At 36.6% G+C, this 17,545-nt stretch overlaps 1 protein-coding gene across 1 annotated transcript in view; it reads left to right on the top strand.

Annotated features, from left to right (window-relative positions):
• Window positions 1-13,282, top strand: part of adal (adenosine deaminase-like) — a 30,996-nt gene extending 17,714 nt beyond the window's left edge. Inside the window, exons 8-12 of the mRNA XM_039773190.1 lie at window positions 2,088-2,168; window positions 3,450-3,588; window positions 7,334-7,434; window positions 9,322-9,508; window positions 13,194-13,282. Of these exons, the coding sequence (XP_039629124.1) occupies window positions 2,088-2,168; window positions 3,450-3,588; window positions 7,334-7,434; window positions 9,322-9,508; window positions 13,194-13,282 (597 nt within the window). The remainder of the gene's footprint in view (window positions 1-2,087; window positions 2,169-3,449; window positions 3,589-7,333; window positions 7,435-9,321; window positions 9,509-13,193) is intronic.
• Window positions 13,283-17,545: the final 4,263 nt, after the last annotated feature.

Consider the following 17,545-nt stretch of genomic DNA (forward strand, 5'->3'; position numbering starts at 1 on the left):
AGTTAATACAAAACTAATTGTGACAATGTAGCTTTCTGTTGGCACTTCATCTGATTTAGCAGCAGTTGAGACAGAAACCTTACAGCCCATCTAATTAGAACTGAAAAAAGGCCTTGGGGCTGCATCACAGCAACAACAATATCTGTAAACAGCTAACCTGATTACTCAGCTTGTAGTTCCTAGGGAAACTCAAGACAGGACCAAAGCTTAATTGTGAATGACGCTTAATCGGTATACTTACCACTCCCAAGTGATATAATTTTTTGTTTGTATTTGTTATGATTTCAGCTTGTAGGCTAAATGAAAGACTGAAAGCTGGAAGAATACAGCATGTCTGTTTTGCTGAAATCACATTACTGTATTTTGTTCCAACTCCATATGTGCCTTATTGTGGAATAATAAGAAAGGAGAAGATCTAATTCAAGGTTAAAACTGTACATGTCTTTTTGCAAAATGATATGACAGAATCACCTTATCTTTTTTGGTACTTAATTTATTACGTGGAGGCTATAAGTACAGTAATGCATTAGTTAATTTATGCATTATAATGAAATGCATTTGCTCAACACACTGGAAACACATACCAAAATAAGTTTTTATATCATGTAATAAGCTGTTCATTTAAACTTAAGTGTTGCTTACAAGTAAGGTAAATGACTACTTTGTTTAAAAACAATATTGTACATGACAGACATCATGAGTTTAGAAAATGTAAATTCTGCCTAAAAACCTTGGTATTCTTTTTTTTAAACAGGCAACTATAGTAACAATGCACAGGCAAATTACACAACACACTTTAATGAAATGTTCAGAAAGCTTTTGGTGCAGTTTCTTTAAAACAAAAAGCTAAAAGCCTTTGACATCAGGAGGTACTTATAAACCTGTATTGCACACTGACCAAAAAGTACAGATAAGCAGAGAACGCTCCACGTGGAGTCGGTGGAGTGGAAGTACATATATAGTGGTTTTGAGATCTAGGCTAGAACCCTTATTTTTTTTTTTACCATATTAAATTTTGGAAAAAAAACAAGAAATACTTTGAAACTCATGTTTTCCTTTGGACATAACACCAAGACAAAATTAATTTGAATTAAAAAAAATGAAGCCAGTTTTTAATATATTTAAACAAGCAAGTGCAGCATGAAAGAAAAAGGAACATTAACTACATTAAATAAGTGCAACTGTGTTTGATAAGTTCTTTTCAGAGTTTCTTAAGGGTGTATGTTAATTCTTCAGTCAATGTACAAAAGAAATTAAAAACGCAAATAAATTTAGCTATGTCTTTAAAAACAAATGAAAATCAAGGGATGTTATCCACAGATTTTATAATGCCATGCTGTGACCATATTAGGAATATAATGTGAATTTCTGAGTACGATAATTTAAAAAAAGACAAGCAATCGGAACAAAAGGGAATAGCCAGGTTTATCCGTGCAATAAATGGCATGTTCTGTTTTGACAGACTAAGGAATCTGAACCTCTCTAATTGTGAACAGAGAAGCCAACTCAATAGCAAAGCCGATTTTAAAAATTCTCAAAGATATTGATAAAGCTGATTCGTAAGAGTTATTTCTTGTATTATTAAGTAAAACAGTCAGGGACAACAATGACTATTAAACACAAGTGAAATCCAGATGGAAGCCAGGATATACATATTTATTAAAAGGGTTCTGGAAAGCTGGAAGAAAGTGCCAAGTCATTTACTGGAGATTTGATGCCTTTAAAAAAAAAAAAAGATATTCATTCACCACTGGAATAACCTAGCTTAATTAAAAAGACCTTGATGGACTATAAGCCCCATCTCTTATTTGTATAAATTATTGTGGTATTTATAAATTATATTGTATTCGGCATTCTGTTTTAATTTACCTATATATTTTTATAGTCTTAAAGTTGTAAAGCCTTTTTTTTAAATGGTTAGTTAATCTGATAGATGTGTGCAAGTAATAATTTCATAAACTGCTACAAACCCTATGTTTCCTAGTGGTTAGATGTACTGTTTATGTGCTGTTTTTGTTGAGGCTATTGCTACTACTCATACTATACTTGCATCTGATGTGTTGCACTTTTTCTTTGTTAATTTCAAGGCAGGTCATGGCAAGGATTATATTCCAGCTTTACAGAGAGCAAAAAATGTAGGACTCAAACTTGCTCTGCACCTATCTGAGGTAAGTAGTACAAGTATTTCATTTACTTTTCATTTGAGTCACATACTGTTTTATGATAAAAACTTCTTACATATGTAGTTTTTAGTTTTGTGCTAGTTAACAATAGTTGGTTATTATCCCAAACAGATGTTATGAGAATGACTGAAAATGCTGTGTTTGACTGTGTATGTGTGTGGATACTTTTGTGTACAGCCTGTGATTAACTGGCATTTTGTGTGGAGCTGAGATTCTCGTGCCTGCTGCTACTCGGCAGTGGTTGGTTCTCGCACAGTACCAATTGGAGTGAACGGGGTATGGAAAATTAAAGCATAATAGTTAATATAACATAGTAAGTAAATACTTACTAATATGTTTAGCATGTGAATTAAAATTTATAAGACTATGTTTTCATTTAAGAAAAATAGCACAAATTGAACCTTTTTTATCACTGTTTTTAGATGATAATTCACACTAAAATTGCAATATCGGATCTTTCTGCACTGGTTTTGTCAATGTTCTGAAAGTGAAACATAAATTTGTGAGGCTCCATTTAGTTTTATGCACATAAAAACTTAACTCATTTATCAGTGGAAATATGATAATAGCTGTCAAACATTTACAAATTTCTTAAAACACATTTTAATTTGTCCCTTTCATAATTTATTTTTGCTGTGCGACAGTTGTAAGAAATGAAAAGTAATATTGCATAATCACAGATAGAATACAACTGTTTGACAGTCTTAAATATGTATACACATATTTTTCACCATTACAGTATTAATAATCTTCTGTCTTCTCTTTCTTGAATTTTATGGTTACATTCGGTGTCTTTGCCGTTTGGCCAAGGTTTGCTGCTTTGTTTTTTGATACTTGAAATGTTGAAGCATTCTATTACTTATTTGATATTTATGATACATGGATTTTATTGAATTTATTTATAATATTGAAATAGTGTTCAGTGTCCTTGAGGGGCTGGCTGGTCTTTTGGTCTTGGAACTTTTTCTGTCTGTCTGCCTGTCTGTCAGTCAGTCATTCTTGCCAACTGGCGATTTTGTTTTCTTCTCTCCTTTGGTCATCTGACCATGGCATATGTTGTCACATCAGGCATTGATATGAACAATTTAAACCATTAGCAGTTTACAGACTAAGGATTTTTTCATTTTATCTCTTTTATACCTTTACTTCTTCTTTTACAACTTGTGAAACACTTTGCGCTACACTTGTATGAAAATTGCCTATATAAATGATGATGTTGTTAAAAATAAATATCTGCATTTGTTATATTTCCTATAACTTTTTCAGGTACCAAACCAGAAGGAGGAGACAGAGTTGTTACTAACCTTGCCCCCTGACAGAATTGGACATGGCACTTTTCTACATCCAGAAGTGGGTGGATCTCAGGAACTTGTAGATTATGTTCGGAAAAACTGCATACCCCTTGGTAAGCAAAAATATGTTTTGACTTAAGTATTTGGGGGATTACGTTTCTGGAAAACAACGTATATGTTCATATTATATTATTATTTTAGAAAAATGATTAAAATGGTATGCAGCCCAATTTATGCACTTAATCTACTTATCTCTTTAATTTATATTTCACACGTCTCTTCAATGCTTCATGGGAGATGATGGCAGTACTTTGAATTTAAGAGATTAGTTATGTGGTCCTGATTTGTATAATAACCTAACCAGAAAAACTTTTGCTGGGCAACCAGAATGGAGAACCAGGCAAACAGCTGAAACTGGCTGTGGCTTGGTGTACCGATTCTTTTGTTTTTCCACTTGCAAGGTGGATGTGATTTTGGCAGCCCTTCTACATGTGCTTTTGGACTTCGAGTAGGATTTTTAATGATTTGCTACTGATTTCATGCAGGAGTAGCTGTGACAATACAGGGTTTCAGGGCCACTATTAAACTAAATTTGGTTCAGAAGTGTTAAATAAAAGGCATATTTGTATTTTTAGCATTGATACTAAGGATGTGTCTTGTAAAATCTCTTATTCATACTATCAGGATGCAGCAGAATTTTGGACCGTATCTAGTTTCAGAACTATGTTACATCATGTGGCTATACACATCTGTTGATATACATCAGGTCACATGGTTTAGGTTAGCAACATAGTCAGGATAAGAATTAGCACCTCCATAACTAGCTTCATGTTCCTTTCTGATTAATCATTGGTTTATTTTCTGTTGGAGAGGGAAGACCAACTCTCCCAAATATAAAGGTTTAAGTTACTTGGGGCATTGATCACAAGTGAGAGTATATTATGTAAGTGGAGCAGAAGTGATTGCCATTGTTCCTGTCTGCAAATTTCAGGAAATCTTCTTTCTTTAATCTAGTCTGTCTTGAAGTTTAAGTGACACAGATCAACTTATAATATGGCTCCAGCATTAAGGAGTGGCAGTCTGTTATGCATTTAGTTGTGAGGTAGTTGGCCAGTGGCTGCTATCACATCCCTAGTCTTATTTTTTTCTTTTTCTCTTTTCTGTGTCTCTTATCTGCTTTCAAGCTCACTTTGTCTCTTGTGCTACTCTTTCCAGTCTCCACAGGCATCAATAACTTTTGACATTTCAGGGATCTCTTTAACAGGGTAGTTTTGAGTGGGAAGGGTAAGGCGAGGGGGCAGTGAGTGGTATGTGTTTGTTGTTTTTACTTCTTTCTTTGAATGTTCGTTTTTTTCAGGGTTGTTGTTGGAGCTTTAATAACAATTTCATCATAAAAAATATGGAAGCAGAATGGATTTCTGCTGCAGCTGAGATTTTTAATTTTTGTCTGCTATTGCAGGTATGATTGCATACAAGCAGACTTTTTTAAATATTAAATTACTGTTTCATTACTTACAGAGAGACTCGCTAAAAAAAATTAAACGGTCCCTACCCTTTTTGCCTACATTAACACTTACTTTTCTTTTATTGTTGTGCATTTTTGTGATACTAATCACATACATTGCAAAGAGAGTAACATTGAGAAAAACCCATTCAGCTTGAAAAATCAGATCTGCATGTCCTTATGAACCTATACATATTTGCATACAAATGTGGAATTTGGTTCCAAATGTAGACTAAAATATCTCCAAAAAATGGCATTAACCTCTTTTCTCCTTAATTTGAACTGAATATCTACTTTCATCTGCATGCTCGTGGATTTTGTTGCTATAGGAGCAAACAATACAGTTTCTAGAGATTTTCTGTGACTTTGTATCTTGATATTTTCAAGTTGAAATTGTATAGACTTGCCCAATTTTCCTCACCTCCATCCTACCTCTATTCCGGAAAAAAATATTGATCAGTCTTGAGGACTGTTACGATGTGAAATTTTGCATACAAGTTGATAAATATTTTGTATGTCTTTATTTGTAACTTAGACAAAGCAATGTAATATTAGTGATAATAACAGCAATGGTTCGATGGTTTAAGAACCTCTTCAAACACCCCCTTTTAGGAATGAGTCTTTGTAATTTTACAACAGGTTTGGGGAAGTGCCTCATACATGTTTGGCCAATATTTCTCTGCTGAAATCTCTCAGTCAACCCCCTCAAGAAAGCCAGACTGCCTAACTGCCAAGATTTACCTTAACAAATGTTTTCGAGGGCAGATGTGAAGGTATTCTGTCCCCCCATTGTTCTGAAGTATGGCTGTTTGGAATTGGCTTGTATCAGAAACCTTTAAGTACCACAACGCTCTAGGGGTTGGAGAGAAAATCTATAAATTTGCTTGCTTTCCCACCCAACCCCCCAGCCCCCCCCCCTCCCTCTTAACAAACTGATGAAAGACCATCTCACACCATGAACTGAAAAGAACAACACAATGAAGAGCACAGGTCGGCAGCCATACTGAGTCAGGCATGTGGCCTGTTCTGAAGAAAGCTGACCACAAGTGATGCCTTTAACTAGAGACATTTTAAGTAACCAACAAGTCTGTGGGCTGCCTGAAATTACACCAACATTTATCAGGTTGTATGGTTGCCAATATTCATGTGTACTTTGCATATTGTTATTATTTATGCATATTATCAATAGTACATTATTTAAATTGTAACTTAACTCCTGCTTGTCTTTTACTACACCTAATTGCCTGAGGTTATAAATGTAGAAGAGAAGGTGAGGAGAAGTTATATGGTACAATACTTTATAAACAGTGTGGTAAGTCTGTGAGATATGAGGCATTCTGACAAAGGCTACATATTAATAATACAAAAGGGGAAAGTAGAATAACATATTACTCTACCAAGACAAAACAAGGACTCAGACAGCATCTCCGTAATATATAAAAACATTTTAAAGTCCCTCCTTTTCAAAGATCCCAGTGGAAAAAGGATATCTCACTCAATAACTCAGAGAAGGAGTGGAAGGTAGCAATGTATAGAGCATACAATTATTCAACTTAAAATTATATATCGAGCACATCTGTCATGTTTAAAATTGTCCAAAATGTTTCCAGTACAAGATCCAACCGGTGAACATTGCAATCAAGCTCCAGCCTCATTGGGCCATATGTTTTGGACGTGCACCAAATTAACATCATTTTGGACCAAAATCCTTAAATGCCTTTTAGACAGCCTTGGTGTCTGTCACAATCCCTCCTAATCCACAAACAGCTGCGTTCCAGATGGTCTTAAAGTGGAGAAGGACAAACAAACTGTAATTGCCTTTACTACACTATTGACACGTAGACTTGTCTTGCTCAACTGGAAGAATCCTAGCCCACCTCTTTTAAGTCAGTGGGTAACTGTTGTAATATACTGTTTGAAACTGGAAAAAATCAAATTGCCTCTTGGAGGATCTGTACAAAACGTTTTTAAAACCTGTCAGGATCTAATCAATACCATTTATTCTATTTATTTCTATTCATTTATTAATTTACCTGTTTACTTCATTTAGCTCTCTTAATCATGAGTGGGGGTTGATTTGTCTCAAACCTAGTTTTGTTGAACTTGACTTATTTGTATAGAATGTTGATTTTAATAAAATCAATAAAATGCTTAAAAAAAAAGAACTTGAATAAACTTGTATAAGTGATTTGTAATGTAGAACCTTAAATAGGTATTCCATGTTTTGATGGATGTTTACTTTGCATTGCAATATACAGTCATTTTTAGAATCTGTATTTGAGGAGCAAATGTGTCTAATGTGATGATAATATTCTTTCTAATTTTAAATTTTCTGTATTCTTTTCATTTTATAGAGCTGTGCATGACATCAAATGTTAAAGGACAGACTGTAGCATCCTATGATAAACATCACTTCTTGTATTGGTACAACCTACAACACCCTTGCATTCTCTGTGTAAGTGAGCATGAGCAACCATTTGGTGAAAACTGAAAAAAAGACTATAAAAGTTAGTCATATTTGACAAAATAAATCTGATAAGGCTACTTGTTTTGGCTTTATCACTAATATATTATATATAATATATAATATAAAATAATAATTTTAGTGTTTTCTAGATTATCATCATTTGTACATTATTATAGTCTGCATCTTTTCTGATTATCTCTATTATGTTAGCTTTGGCTCTCCTAACATCTCTGATTATTATGTTTAAATGCTTCTAGATTGCATGTAATAGACACAGTACACATATAGATTAACTTGCATTACACGTGTGATCCTTTTAAGTTTTTAGAATCTTGCTGTTATACAAATATTGTGTATTTACCCTGCCCTAATCTGTAGAGCATTTTCATTGCAAACTCACATGCTTAGGATAAAAAAATCATTTTTCAGCAGATATTTCTAAATCAAATTAAGAAACATGCTGCTTGCATAAGTATTTAAGACCCCCACATTAATATTTATTTGTCCCAACTATTGTTGCAGTAACAGCTGTAAGTGTTTTGTGGTAGATGCACCCCAGTGGTCCAGACTGGTTACGTGCCCGTTTTTATTGGTAAATTTGCTTAAACTCATAAAGTCCTAAGTTTGTGGACCCCCCATTTACAAATGTGGCTATAGTTTCTCAAAGGGACTACAGTTATTTCGACCATTGTTGCTTTCTCTGTATGCATGGAATTATTCTCCTGGCGAACTGTAAATCTTTCCCAAGGTTCAGTTTTTGGCAAACTGAGACAGACTTCATTGCCATTTTTTGGATACTATGCTTCATCAATATTTTTAAATGTCTAATAAATTTCCCAATTCCTGCTGAAGCATCCCCACAACATGATACTGCTACCATCGTATTCTACTTTACGGATAAGGTACGGTGGCATGGAGTTTTAGCACAAAGACTTTTTCATTTATGCAAAAAAGCTAAATATAATTTTCATCTTCCTCAAGAATTTTCTTAAACCTTATCTTGTTCAGTGTAGTCCTTCCTGGCAAATTCTTGAAGCTTTAAGATTGAGTTTCCACCTTCCTGTATAGTCCTGTATTATGCAGAGTTTTTGATGAAGATGATTTAAACATCATTATTCCATAATCTGTCATTGTACTCGGTTTTCAGAAGTGATTTCCCAAACCAATGTTGAATTAAATGGACAGCCTCCTTTTTAGACACTGTGATTTTCTTAGAATGTTCTTTTGTCTTCATTTTCTTACCATGTTCTCAGATTCTCAATGATTCTTAAACAGTCAGGATGTTTTATACAGCAAATATGACAGTGATTTAAGTGGTTCACGAGCGAAAGGCAATGGAAGTGCAATAACATCTTTGTTAGAACAGTTACAGCATTCAGAGCACACAAATCTGAATTCTTATTAAAACTACAATTGGATTTGTTGACTCTGTGAAACCCATTGACAAGCAATTAATTTTAATGTAAAATAAAATTCTGTAATCCAATTAATATATTTAAGGGTATTGGACACAGGAGCTTATCCCTTGCAGTCCACTGCTGGGCCCACTCACACTCGCACAGGGCTGGTTAAAATACACTGATTATTGTGAACTGCACACCTTTGAGAATGTGGGGTGAAAATGGAACAAAGTATGGGATTCGAACCACAACTCTGATGCACACAACTGATTTACTACATTTGTCTGTAAAAAGATTCTTCTTGAGCATATGTAATGAAAATAAAGACTGCAACAAAATTTGTAAGTGCCCTTTATGTATAGGTATGTAAGTATGATATAGTTATTTCCTGTATCTATTTTCATTTATATTTGTGATCATGGTATTGTATTGTTGTGTAGCATTGCATTTATGGATAACTTTTGTCTCTTTGTAGACGGACGATAAGGGAGTTTTTGCCACCGAACTCTCCACAGAATATGAACTTGCTGCTACAACTTTCAGCTTGAACTTGGCCGATATTTGGTCCCTGTCTACACAAGCAATCGATTGTAGCTTTGCACCGAGCTCTGTCAAATGTGATCTTCACCATCATTGGCTGAAACTCAAAAGAGAAATGACAAGTACATTAAGATTTTGAATAAATATGTTAACCTTTTATGTTTCTTATGTATATATTTTTTTATTTTCTCATTATTTGTTAGGTTAAAGAAATTTGTCTGAGCTCAGTTCAAGTTGAACCTGTTTTTGACGTTATCAAGCCTGTGAAGGTCATGTCAAATATGGAATTAACATTGGCTAAATTAGGTTACTAATTTAAATACCCAGTAACATGTTTTCATTCTGAACACTGGAATCAAATCTTTTTAAATAAGCTATGTCTTTCTTTAGTTAGGAGTTTTGAAAAACTAGAGCCTGTTCTGGTAGCATTTGGTTCAAAATATGACAGTGATTGCAACTTTACTCAGGTAATGAGAAGTTTAGGATTCAGACTCAGGAGTTCTAGACCTACAAGGTGGCAGTGCTGACAACTGTAAATTGTCCTGTATGAGTGATTGTGGGAGTGTTTTAGTGAACACCCATGATGGATTGGTGCCTCACCTGCTTTGTGCCCAGTGCTATTGGAATAGGCTCTGATGCCTGCAACCTTGAACTAGTTTACAATGGCAAGAGAAACCTTTGGGACTACCTGTTTTTCTTTATTAACTGGCCAGAAAATGTGATCTGATCTTCATCTAAGTCACAAATAGAGAAAAACACAATGTACTTATGCTAATTACAATCTTTAATCTCTTTATTAAACACGACCATCCAGCATTCACAGTATGCTATAGAAAAAGCAAGTTAACCCTTGGATTTAATAACTGGTCAAACCGCCTTTGGCAGCAGTAACCTGTGTTAAGCACTTCAGGTAGCTGCAGATCAGATCTTTTCAATGCTGAGTAGGAATATTGAGCCATTGTTTGTTACAGAACTGCTTTGAGTCAGCCATATTTCTCGTCTGTCTGCTGCGAACAATTCTCTTGAGGTCATTCCACAGAATCTCTATTGGGTTAAGGTCTGGCCTCTGATTGCGCCATCCCAGACGGTGAATTTGATTTCTTTGAAACCATTCTTTAGTAGATTTTTTTGATGTTTTTGGTTGTTGTCCTGCTGCATCACCAAACTTCTACAGAGCTTCAGCTGGTAGAAAGCCACCCTGACATTATCCTGTTGGATACCTTGATAAGCTTTGGAATTAATTTTCCCTTCCATGATAAGCTGTCCAGGTCTGAGGAAGCAAAGAAATCTCAAATGCTGATGATTCCTTCATTGTAATTAACCGTTGGGAAGTTGGTTTCATGTTGGTATGCAGAGCCCTTTTTACAGCATGTGTGCTGCTGTGTGTACTTCCCAAAAAATTTGATCTTAATGTTATAAGTATACACATTTTCCTATTGGCATTGTGGAGTGTCAAAGTGGTGTTTTGCAAACTTCAGACGTGCAGTGATGATTGTTTTGGATATCGGTGGCTTCCTCCTTAGTGTCCTGCCATGGGCACCATGAACGTTTAGTGTTTAGCATATGGGGTGTCATGAACAGAGATATTAACCTATTTCAATGATTCCTTCAAGTTTTTAGCAGTTACTCTACGGTTCTTTTTTTAGCTCACTGAGCATTCTGTAGTGTGACTATTGAGTCATTTTGGCAGGGCAAGGGAGAGTAGCCACAGTACTAAATCACCTCCATTTGTGCACAACTTACCCTACTGTGCACTGATGTATATCTAAACTCTTTGAAATTGGCTTGTAAGCCTTTGCAGCTTTATTCAAATTAACAATTCCTGACCATAGATTTTCTGTTTTTTTTTTTTTTTGTAAGGTATGGTACACCAGAAGATGCTTCTTGTGAATAGCAAACTGTGAATGTTTCAGACATGTTTTATTGGTCAAAGTGTCTCTAAACCACACCTCCAATCTTCTTTCATTGGTTTGACGCCGGGTTTTCCAGCTCCTGACTCAAGTTCACTTTTGTTAACGTTAATAGCCTAGGGGTTCACATACTGTACTTTTTCCAGCCTACACCTTTGAATGTTTGAATGATGTATTCAGTATATACAGTAGTAATGCATTAATTTGTGTTTCAGGTAAAATAGATTGTGTTTGTTCATTATGGTAACTTAGATGAAGATCAGACCATATTTAAAAAAAATTTATACAAAGTTGCATTTATTTTCAAATAGATTTTTTGGGAAAAGTGTGAAAACTGGCAGTTGTAACTTAAGTTTTTGGTAGCTTCTAACTGGCATGATGCCCAATTGTTGCAGCAAATAAAAATTGTACTGACAACTTCTTTCAGGATGAATTTCACAGTTTGCATCCACAAAAGTATTCACATTCAATAAGAACCAACTTATTGTGGCCCATGTAATTCCAGGCTAAAGGTGTCTTTGACGTAGTGTCTTTCAGTTTTTGTGTGAAGAGCAAATTCCTTCTGCAGTCTGAATGTTAGAGAACTGTTACTTCAACATTGTGCTCGTGTTAGCAGTTCTTCATGCTATCGAGCAACAGCCTGATATTACGCACTGCCTTTTACGTACACTGTGATATTTAATAGCGACTTAGTGTAAGATGGCTTCTCGATCTATCTTCATACTTGGTGGTCCAGAAACCATGCAAGTAGATAGGGAGAGTGTTATTTGTCCCCAGGGGGACACTTTAGATACATAAATAGAAAAATAGCCAATGGTGATTGACTAAATAGTGAATGACTAAAAAGAAAAAAAGTTCTGACTTGTCCCAGTGAGACATTATGCAGACATATTTCTTTTAGTATAAAGGACCCCCCTTTGCATTTCTTGACACACTTCTGCTGAATAATTGATTGGCTGAAAGTTCTCAGTGTTAGTGTGCCAAAGAGAGGATATGCAGCATTGTTCATAATGGCACTGAGGTTTGTTTTAATTCTGTCCTTCACTACGACCCCCAGGGGGTCCACAGTGCGTCCTACAATTGAACTCGCCCTTTTAATTAGGTTGTTGATTTGGTGGGCCTCTCTTGAAGTGATGTTACTAGCCTAGCACACTGGCCATCCCAGAGTTATAGAATCTGTAAAGACGTCACTTCCCACATTAAATGAATTTCCCACATAATGGAAAATAGGTCAGTGTACAAATGATCCTTACTGCCATATTGACCTGTGACGTTCTCAACCACCCACCCTGCGGGTCTATCAGATAATATCGGTGGTATCCATCAAGCCAGTTCTCAGTGCACCCACATACTGTTTTTGTTCAGTAATATGTTGAGTTACAAAATACAAAATGAATTGTGTTTCAAGCAAATTTATCTTTTATGTTGCCGTCTTTAATAAAATGCAAATGATCGCATATGATAAACAGAAATCCAGTGTTAAACAATTACAAAAATGTTTAAATACAATAGAGCGCAGATAAAATAGACTTTATTCTTTGGGCATCATAGGAACTTTAATATTCATTGACACATGCTTTATAACAATTTGTGTTGAACCAAAGGTGCACCCAAGCATGACTGTTATGAAGTACGGTCTCCTCTGAGCACGTTTCACATTTGGCTCATCGGCTTGGGTTACAGAAGTGAAGTGGAACACATGGCGTGAATATGGGCAGAATCGGCAAACTCCACATGCAGCGATTGAGACAAAAAATTAAACTCCATATAGAGCAGTAAGCCATCAGTGCCAACCACTTGCACCCTTGCGCTGCAATCTCCATTTGTAGACGTATTAAAAATGTTGAAGAAGTTGTATATTATAAAAAATGTTAAAAGCCTCTCTTTCCCTCTGCAGACTCGAAAACATGCATATCATTGGCTAATGACGTCACTTGCTGGTGTGGGCCTCCTGAGCCCGCCTCTTCCACCTCACCTCCTTCATAACCGGCACCACCACCATCTTTCGTCAGTCTAATCGTAGACTTGCAACTGGAATCATTTTTTTTGTACTACACATTAAATCGTGTTTGATATTTTTTCTACTATATACAGAGTTTGCCTGAGGGTGCCCCAAACCCCTTTATCTTTGTTTCATTTTTCATTGACAATATAAATACTGCACAAAAAATGATGGGCACGCTCCATCTTCAGTCTAACGCCAAGTCAGTTAAGCTTCAGGGGTTTCAGTCTGCAGTTAGGAAGCATTAGCGATTGAGAATCAATTTCACCTGCTTTAGTGCGAATGGAAGTGAAAACAGGTGCACTGGAGAGGCATATCATTGGAGGGCTGGGAGGGTCGCACAGAGCTGGACAATGGTACCCTGACTGCTGCTTGTCAGCCCTTACCCTGGCACAGTGGGCCCTGGGTTCCTCCTGGTGCAGGACAATGCCCAGCCTCATGTGGCCAGAGGGTGTAGAAAGTTCCTGGATGACAAAGGTATCAATGCCATTGACTGGCGCGCCTTGTGTAACGGCCCATCTCCTGGTATCTCCTCCATCATCGTGAGAACTTCTTGTGACTGCACCATCATTTTAAATGCAAGTGATTTGCTTTGAAAGTCTAAAACAGAGTCGTTCAAATAAATGTTCAGTATGGTTAACACAATGTCAGATTGCTTTACAATTTCTTTTTTTTTTTTAACATAAATTTTGTTAACAAACGTGGCAGGACCACAAGGTAAATTACAGGTGGGTACTTGAATGGCAGGTTTGGGGTTTAAAATAATGCTGTAAAATATTATAGACTTCATTTTCTAGGTAGAGAGTATGCATGAATATGCAAATTTGTGGGGGACACTGGGAAGAGAAAAATCAAATCAATTTACATAACTGTGTTTTGTGACCCCATTATCTCAGTGGGACTGTGTCACTAGAACTGAAGGGGCTCATAATGACAGTCTGAGCAGTAGGTATAGAGACAAATGACTGGTGTCACCTTGCTTTTCAGGATTCTGGCAGGACAAGGACCAAAGGCTGGTTCAGTTAAGCGATCTTGAATATAATAGTAGAAATATGAAACCGCAAAAACAAAAAAGTGATTTTTTTTTTTTTAATTGTGAAAAGTGCTACTTAATGCTGATAACTGTCAGATTTTTTAAAATATTTTATTCACAGAAGGCTTATCTTATTTTTCAAAACAAGCAAAGAAAACGGATCAGATGCCCACCTCAAAGCACCAGCCCTGTGTTTCCTGTTTCCACAACTGATATGGTCTTGTAGGGAAGCACACACAGCAGCATAAACTGTAGATCAGCAGCAGAGGAGACCTTCCACATGTCTGGGGTGGGAGTCTTAGAATGCATTTCTCACATTGATGTGTGAAAATTTACACATAAGAAAATAAATTAGGGAAAAAAAAAAAAAAAGAGTCATGATGTCGAGTGGAAGGAACGCTGGCAAGAATTCTGATGATGCATCATCCAAATCATTTTGCTTTTGCATTTTCTTTTTTTTTCTGGATAGCTAAATCTTGAGTGTGTGGAGCAGAACTCAGATTGAGGGTGACTGGACATGCCACATAGATTCCTACAAAGCTGTAAGCCAGAATAATGTGCCCGCAAAACACACAGAAATGCTTTGATGCCACACCTTAGATTCGTCCAGGGTTGCCAGGCTTCCCGACTTGAGCGGACTGGCCAGAGTTCAACAGACAAATCCCGAGTCGCGCATTTCCCCTGAAACTCCTGATTGAACAAAAATTGTATGTAGAAAAAAAAATCTTAATTTAAAATTTATCTTGAATATCTAGTTAAAGAGTCTCACTTAATTTCTTTAGACAGTGTGGTGTACCACCTTTTATGAATTAAATTTGTAGCCGTCAGCTGAATCTGCGTGTTTGAATGATCATTCGCAGCAAACATACACGGCACAAGCACACATGATTCAAAGTGTACTATTGTGATTATTCTGTGACTATTTTATAGATGTTCTCTTCTATATATGTACTTATTTACATACTGTATACCCATATATTTAGATTATACATGTTTATATATCTAAAATTATAACTTAATTAAAATGATCTTTTTTTTTTTTTGGGTCTGTCTTAATTCCACAACATCTTTTTGGTCGCTCGAAATGGTGGCTGTCCCAATCTGTCATTTTGGATGTCTGGCACCCCAGGGTTCACCTTGCATGTCATGTATTTGTGATTGCAGTGCAGGGTGGATAGTGCTATCGCCTCACAGCTCCTGAAGTCTGGCCTGGTTAAAGTCTTTATGGGATTTCGACATCCTCTCCATCTTTTCCTCTCACATGCCTTAGACGTCTGTCTGGCTACGTGAACTGGCATAGCTGTGGGTGTGAGACAATGTGCCTCTGACGCCCTTGTTCCCAATTCGAGTTAATCATCAAAACTCACTAACATGTTTTTCGCAGTGAATATCCTGTGGCTTTCAGTGACCTTGTTCCGTTAAATGTTTTTCTGCAAATTTGCTTTGTGACCAGCTTAGGCAGAGATTTTTTACAAGCCCCCCTATGATGCTTTACGAGACTAGTGTGACATCACAGAACACTAGCAGCCATAGACATAGAATTACTAGACGCCGCATGGCCAGCAGCATCGTATTTCAACGTCACCACCATATTGTGAGTGGCACTGCTGGGAGTGAAGTAATGGATAAAGATGCTTCACGTGCTGCTTGGGATTGTAAACTCTAAAGTAGATCCCGGCGGATCACATTTCATAGGTAAGGCTGAACAATTGTTTTGGTTATATTTGGCCATTAGAAAATTGCATTTTATAATGTTTACTTTAGCTATGCCAGGCTAAGCTAGCAAAGCAGTGCATTTATGTGCTCAAGTGAGCCTCCAAACAACATTTTGGTGAAATGTATTTAGTCAGTAACTAGCTGTTAACATTTCTCAAGGTTTCCTAAAGAAATCCACTGCAGGAAGCAGTGGGAGGTAGCCCTTAGACAGGATTTTGAAAAAGCTGTCCTGTGACGTGTGCCGTGCTAGTTTGGTAACCGATGCTATACCGGCATCATATGATCAACGCTACCACTTGCTCACATTAAAAAACAAAGGAGGTTTGATGATTCCTTTGGAGGGTACAGTCAAGGTGGTCAAAGTAGCTGAGCGAGTTATCCAACAGTTGACATTAGGGCAAGCTGTCAGTGTATTTTTGATCAATAAGATTGTTTGGGTTCAGATGATGTGTTTTTTATCAAGGATCACATTAAGGAAACACAGTTTGAAAGTGACAACCATCATTTTATGTTCATGTCTTTAGTTGTGTCGTTCTTCCACAAACTAAGGCTGCACGATATTGCCAGACTGAATACTCTCAAATTACAGGAACTGAGTGAGTGAGAGGGAGTGTAAGTCTGTAGGAGATCAGTGAGGTAGGGGGAGCAAGACTGTGGAGAGCTTTAAATGTTCAGAGCGGTATTTTGTATTGTAATTCAGTAGTGAACAGGGAGCCAGTGAAGTTGAGAGAGAATAGATGTAATATGTTCAGTGGGTTTAGAACAGCAGGTTATTATCCTGGCAGCAGAATTTTGAAGAAGTTATAAGCGATGGATACGTTTTTGTGGGATGCCAGATAGAATAGCATTACAGTAATCTATACGTGAGGTGACTCGGGCATTAACCAATACTTTAGTACTGTGTTGCGTAAGAACAGGATGATGTCTAGAAAATGTTTCGGAGATGGAAGGCAGTCCGAGAAATGTTACTTATATGGGAGGAATTACAGTATTTAATAATAATAATAAATTATTAGTGTACAAATTGATATAAATAATTGCATTTAAACGATTCGCCAAAATCTGCTGTATGTAAATGATACTGTTTTAAATGTTATTGGTTTTTCATCAGAAAACCCGGTCTCCACGTCTACCTGTATTAGTTTAAATGGCACTTTTGCCACTTGCAATATGGCGGATGCGCTGACGTATCGTGTCGACTGAGCAACACAGTGAATGCGGCGTCTACCTATATATGTCTATGCTAGCAGCCCCGTGCAGAACTTTCACGAATGCCTAATCGTTGCTGACTTATAGCCATTGCAAGCACTAGAGAGAGAAAGAGAGAGCCAAAAATGGCTTTCAATACATTGAAACCAAAGCCTCCCCTACAACCCCATCCACCAAAGCACTTGATAGGGCTATGCGATATCTCTCATGTCTCCAACAACACTACTTTCTTCCATTTGCGGTCAAATCTGATTTTTCTATGTGGGCAGTTAAGCTTTAAAAGGTATAA

This window comes from Polypterus senegalus, chromosome 12 (assembly GCF_016835505.1).
Source record: "Polypterus senegalus isolate Bchr_013 chromosome 12, ASM1683550v1, whole genome shotgun sequence".
Classification (NCBI taxonomy): Eukaryota; Metazoa; Chordata; class Cladistia; order Polypteriformes; family Polypteridae; genus Polypterus; species Polypterus senegalus.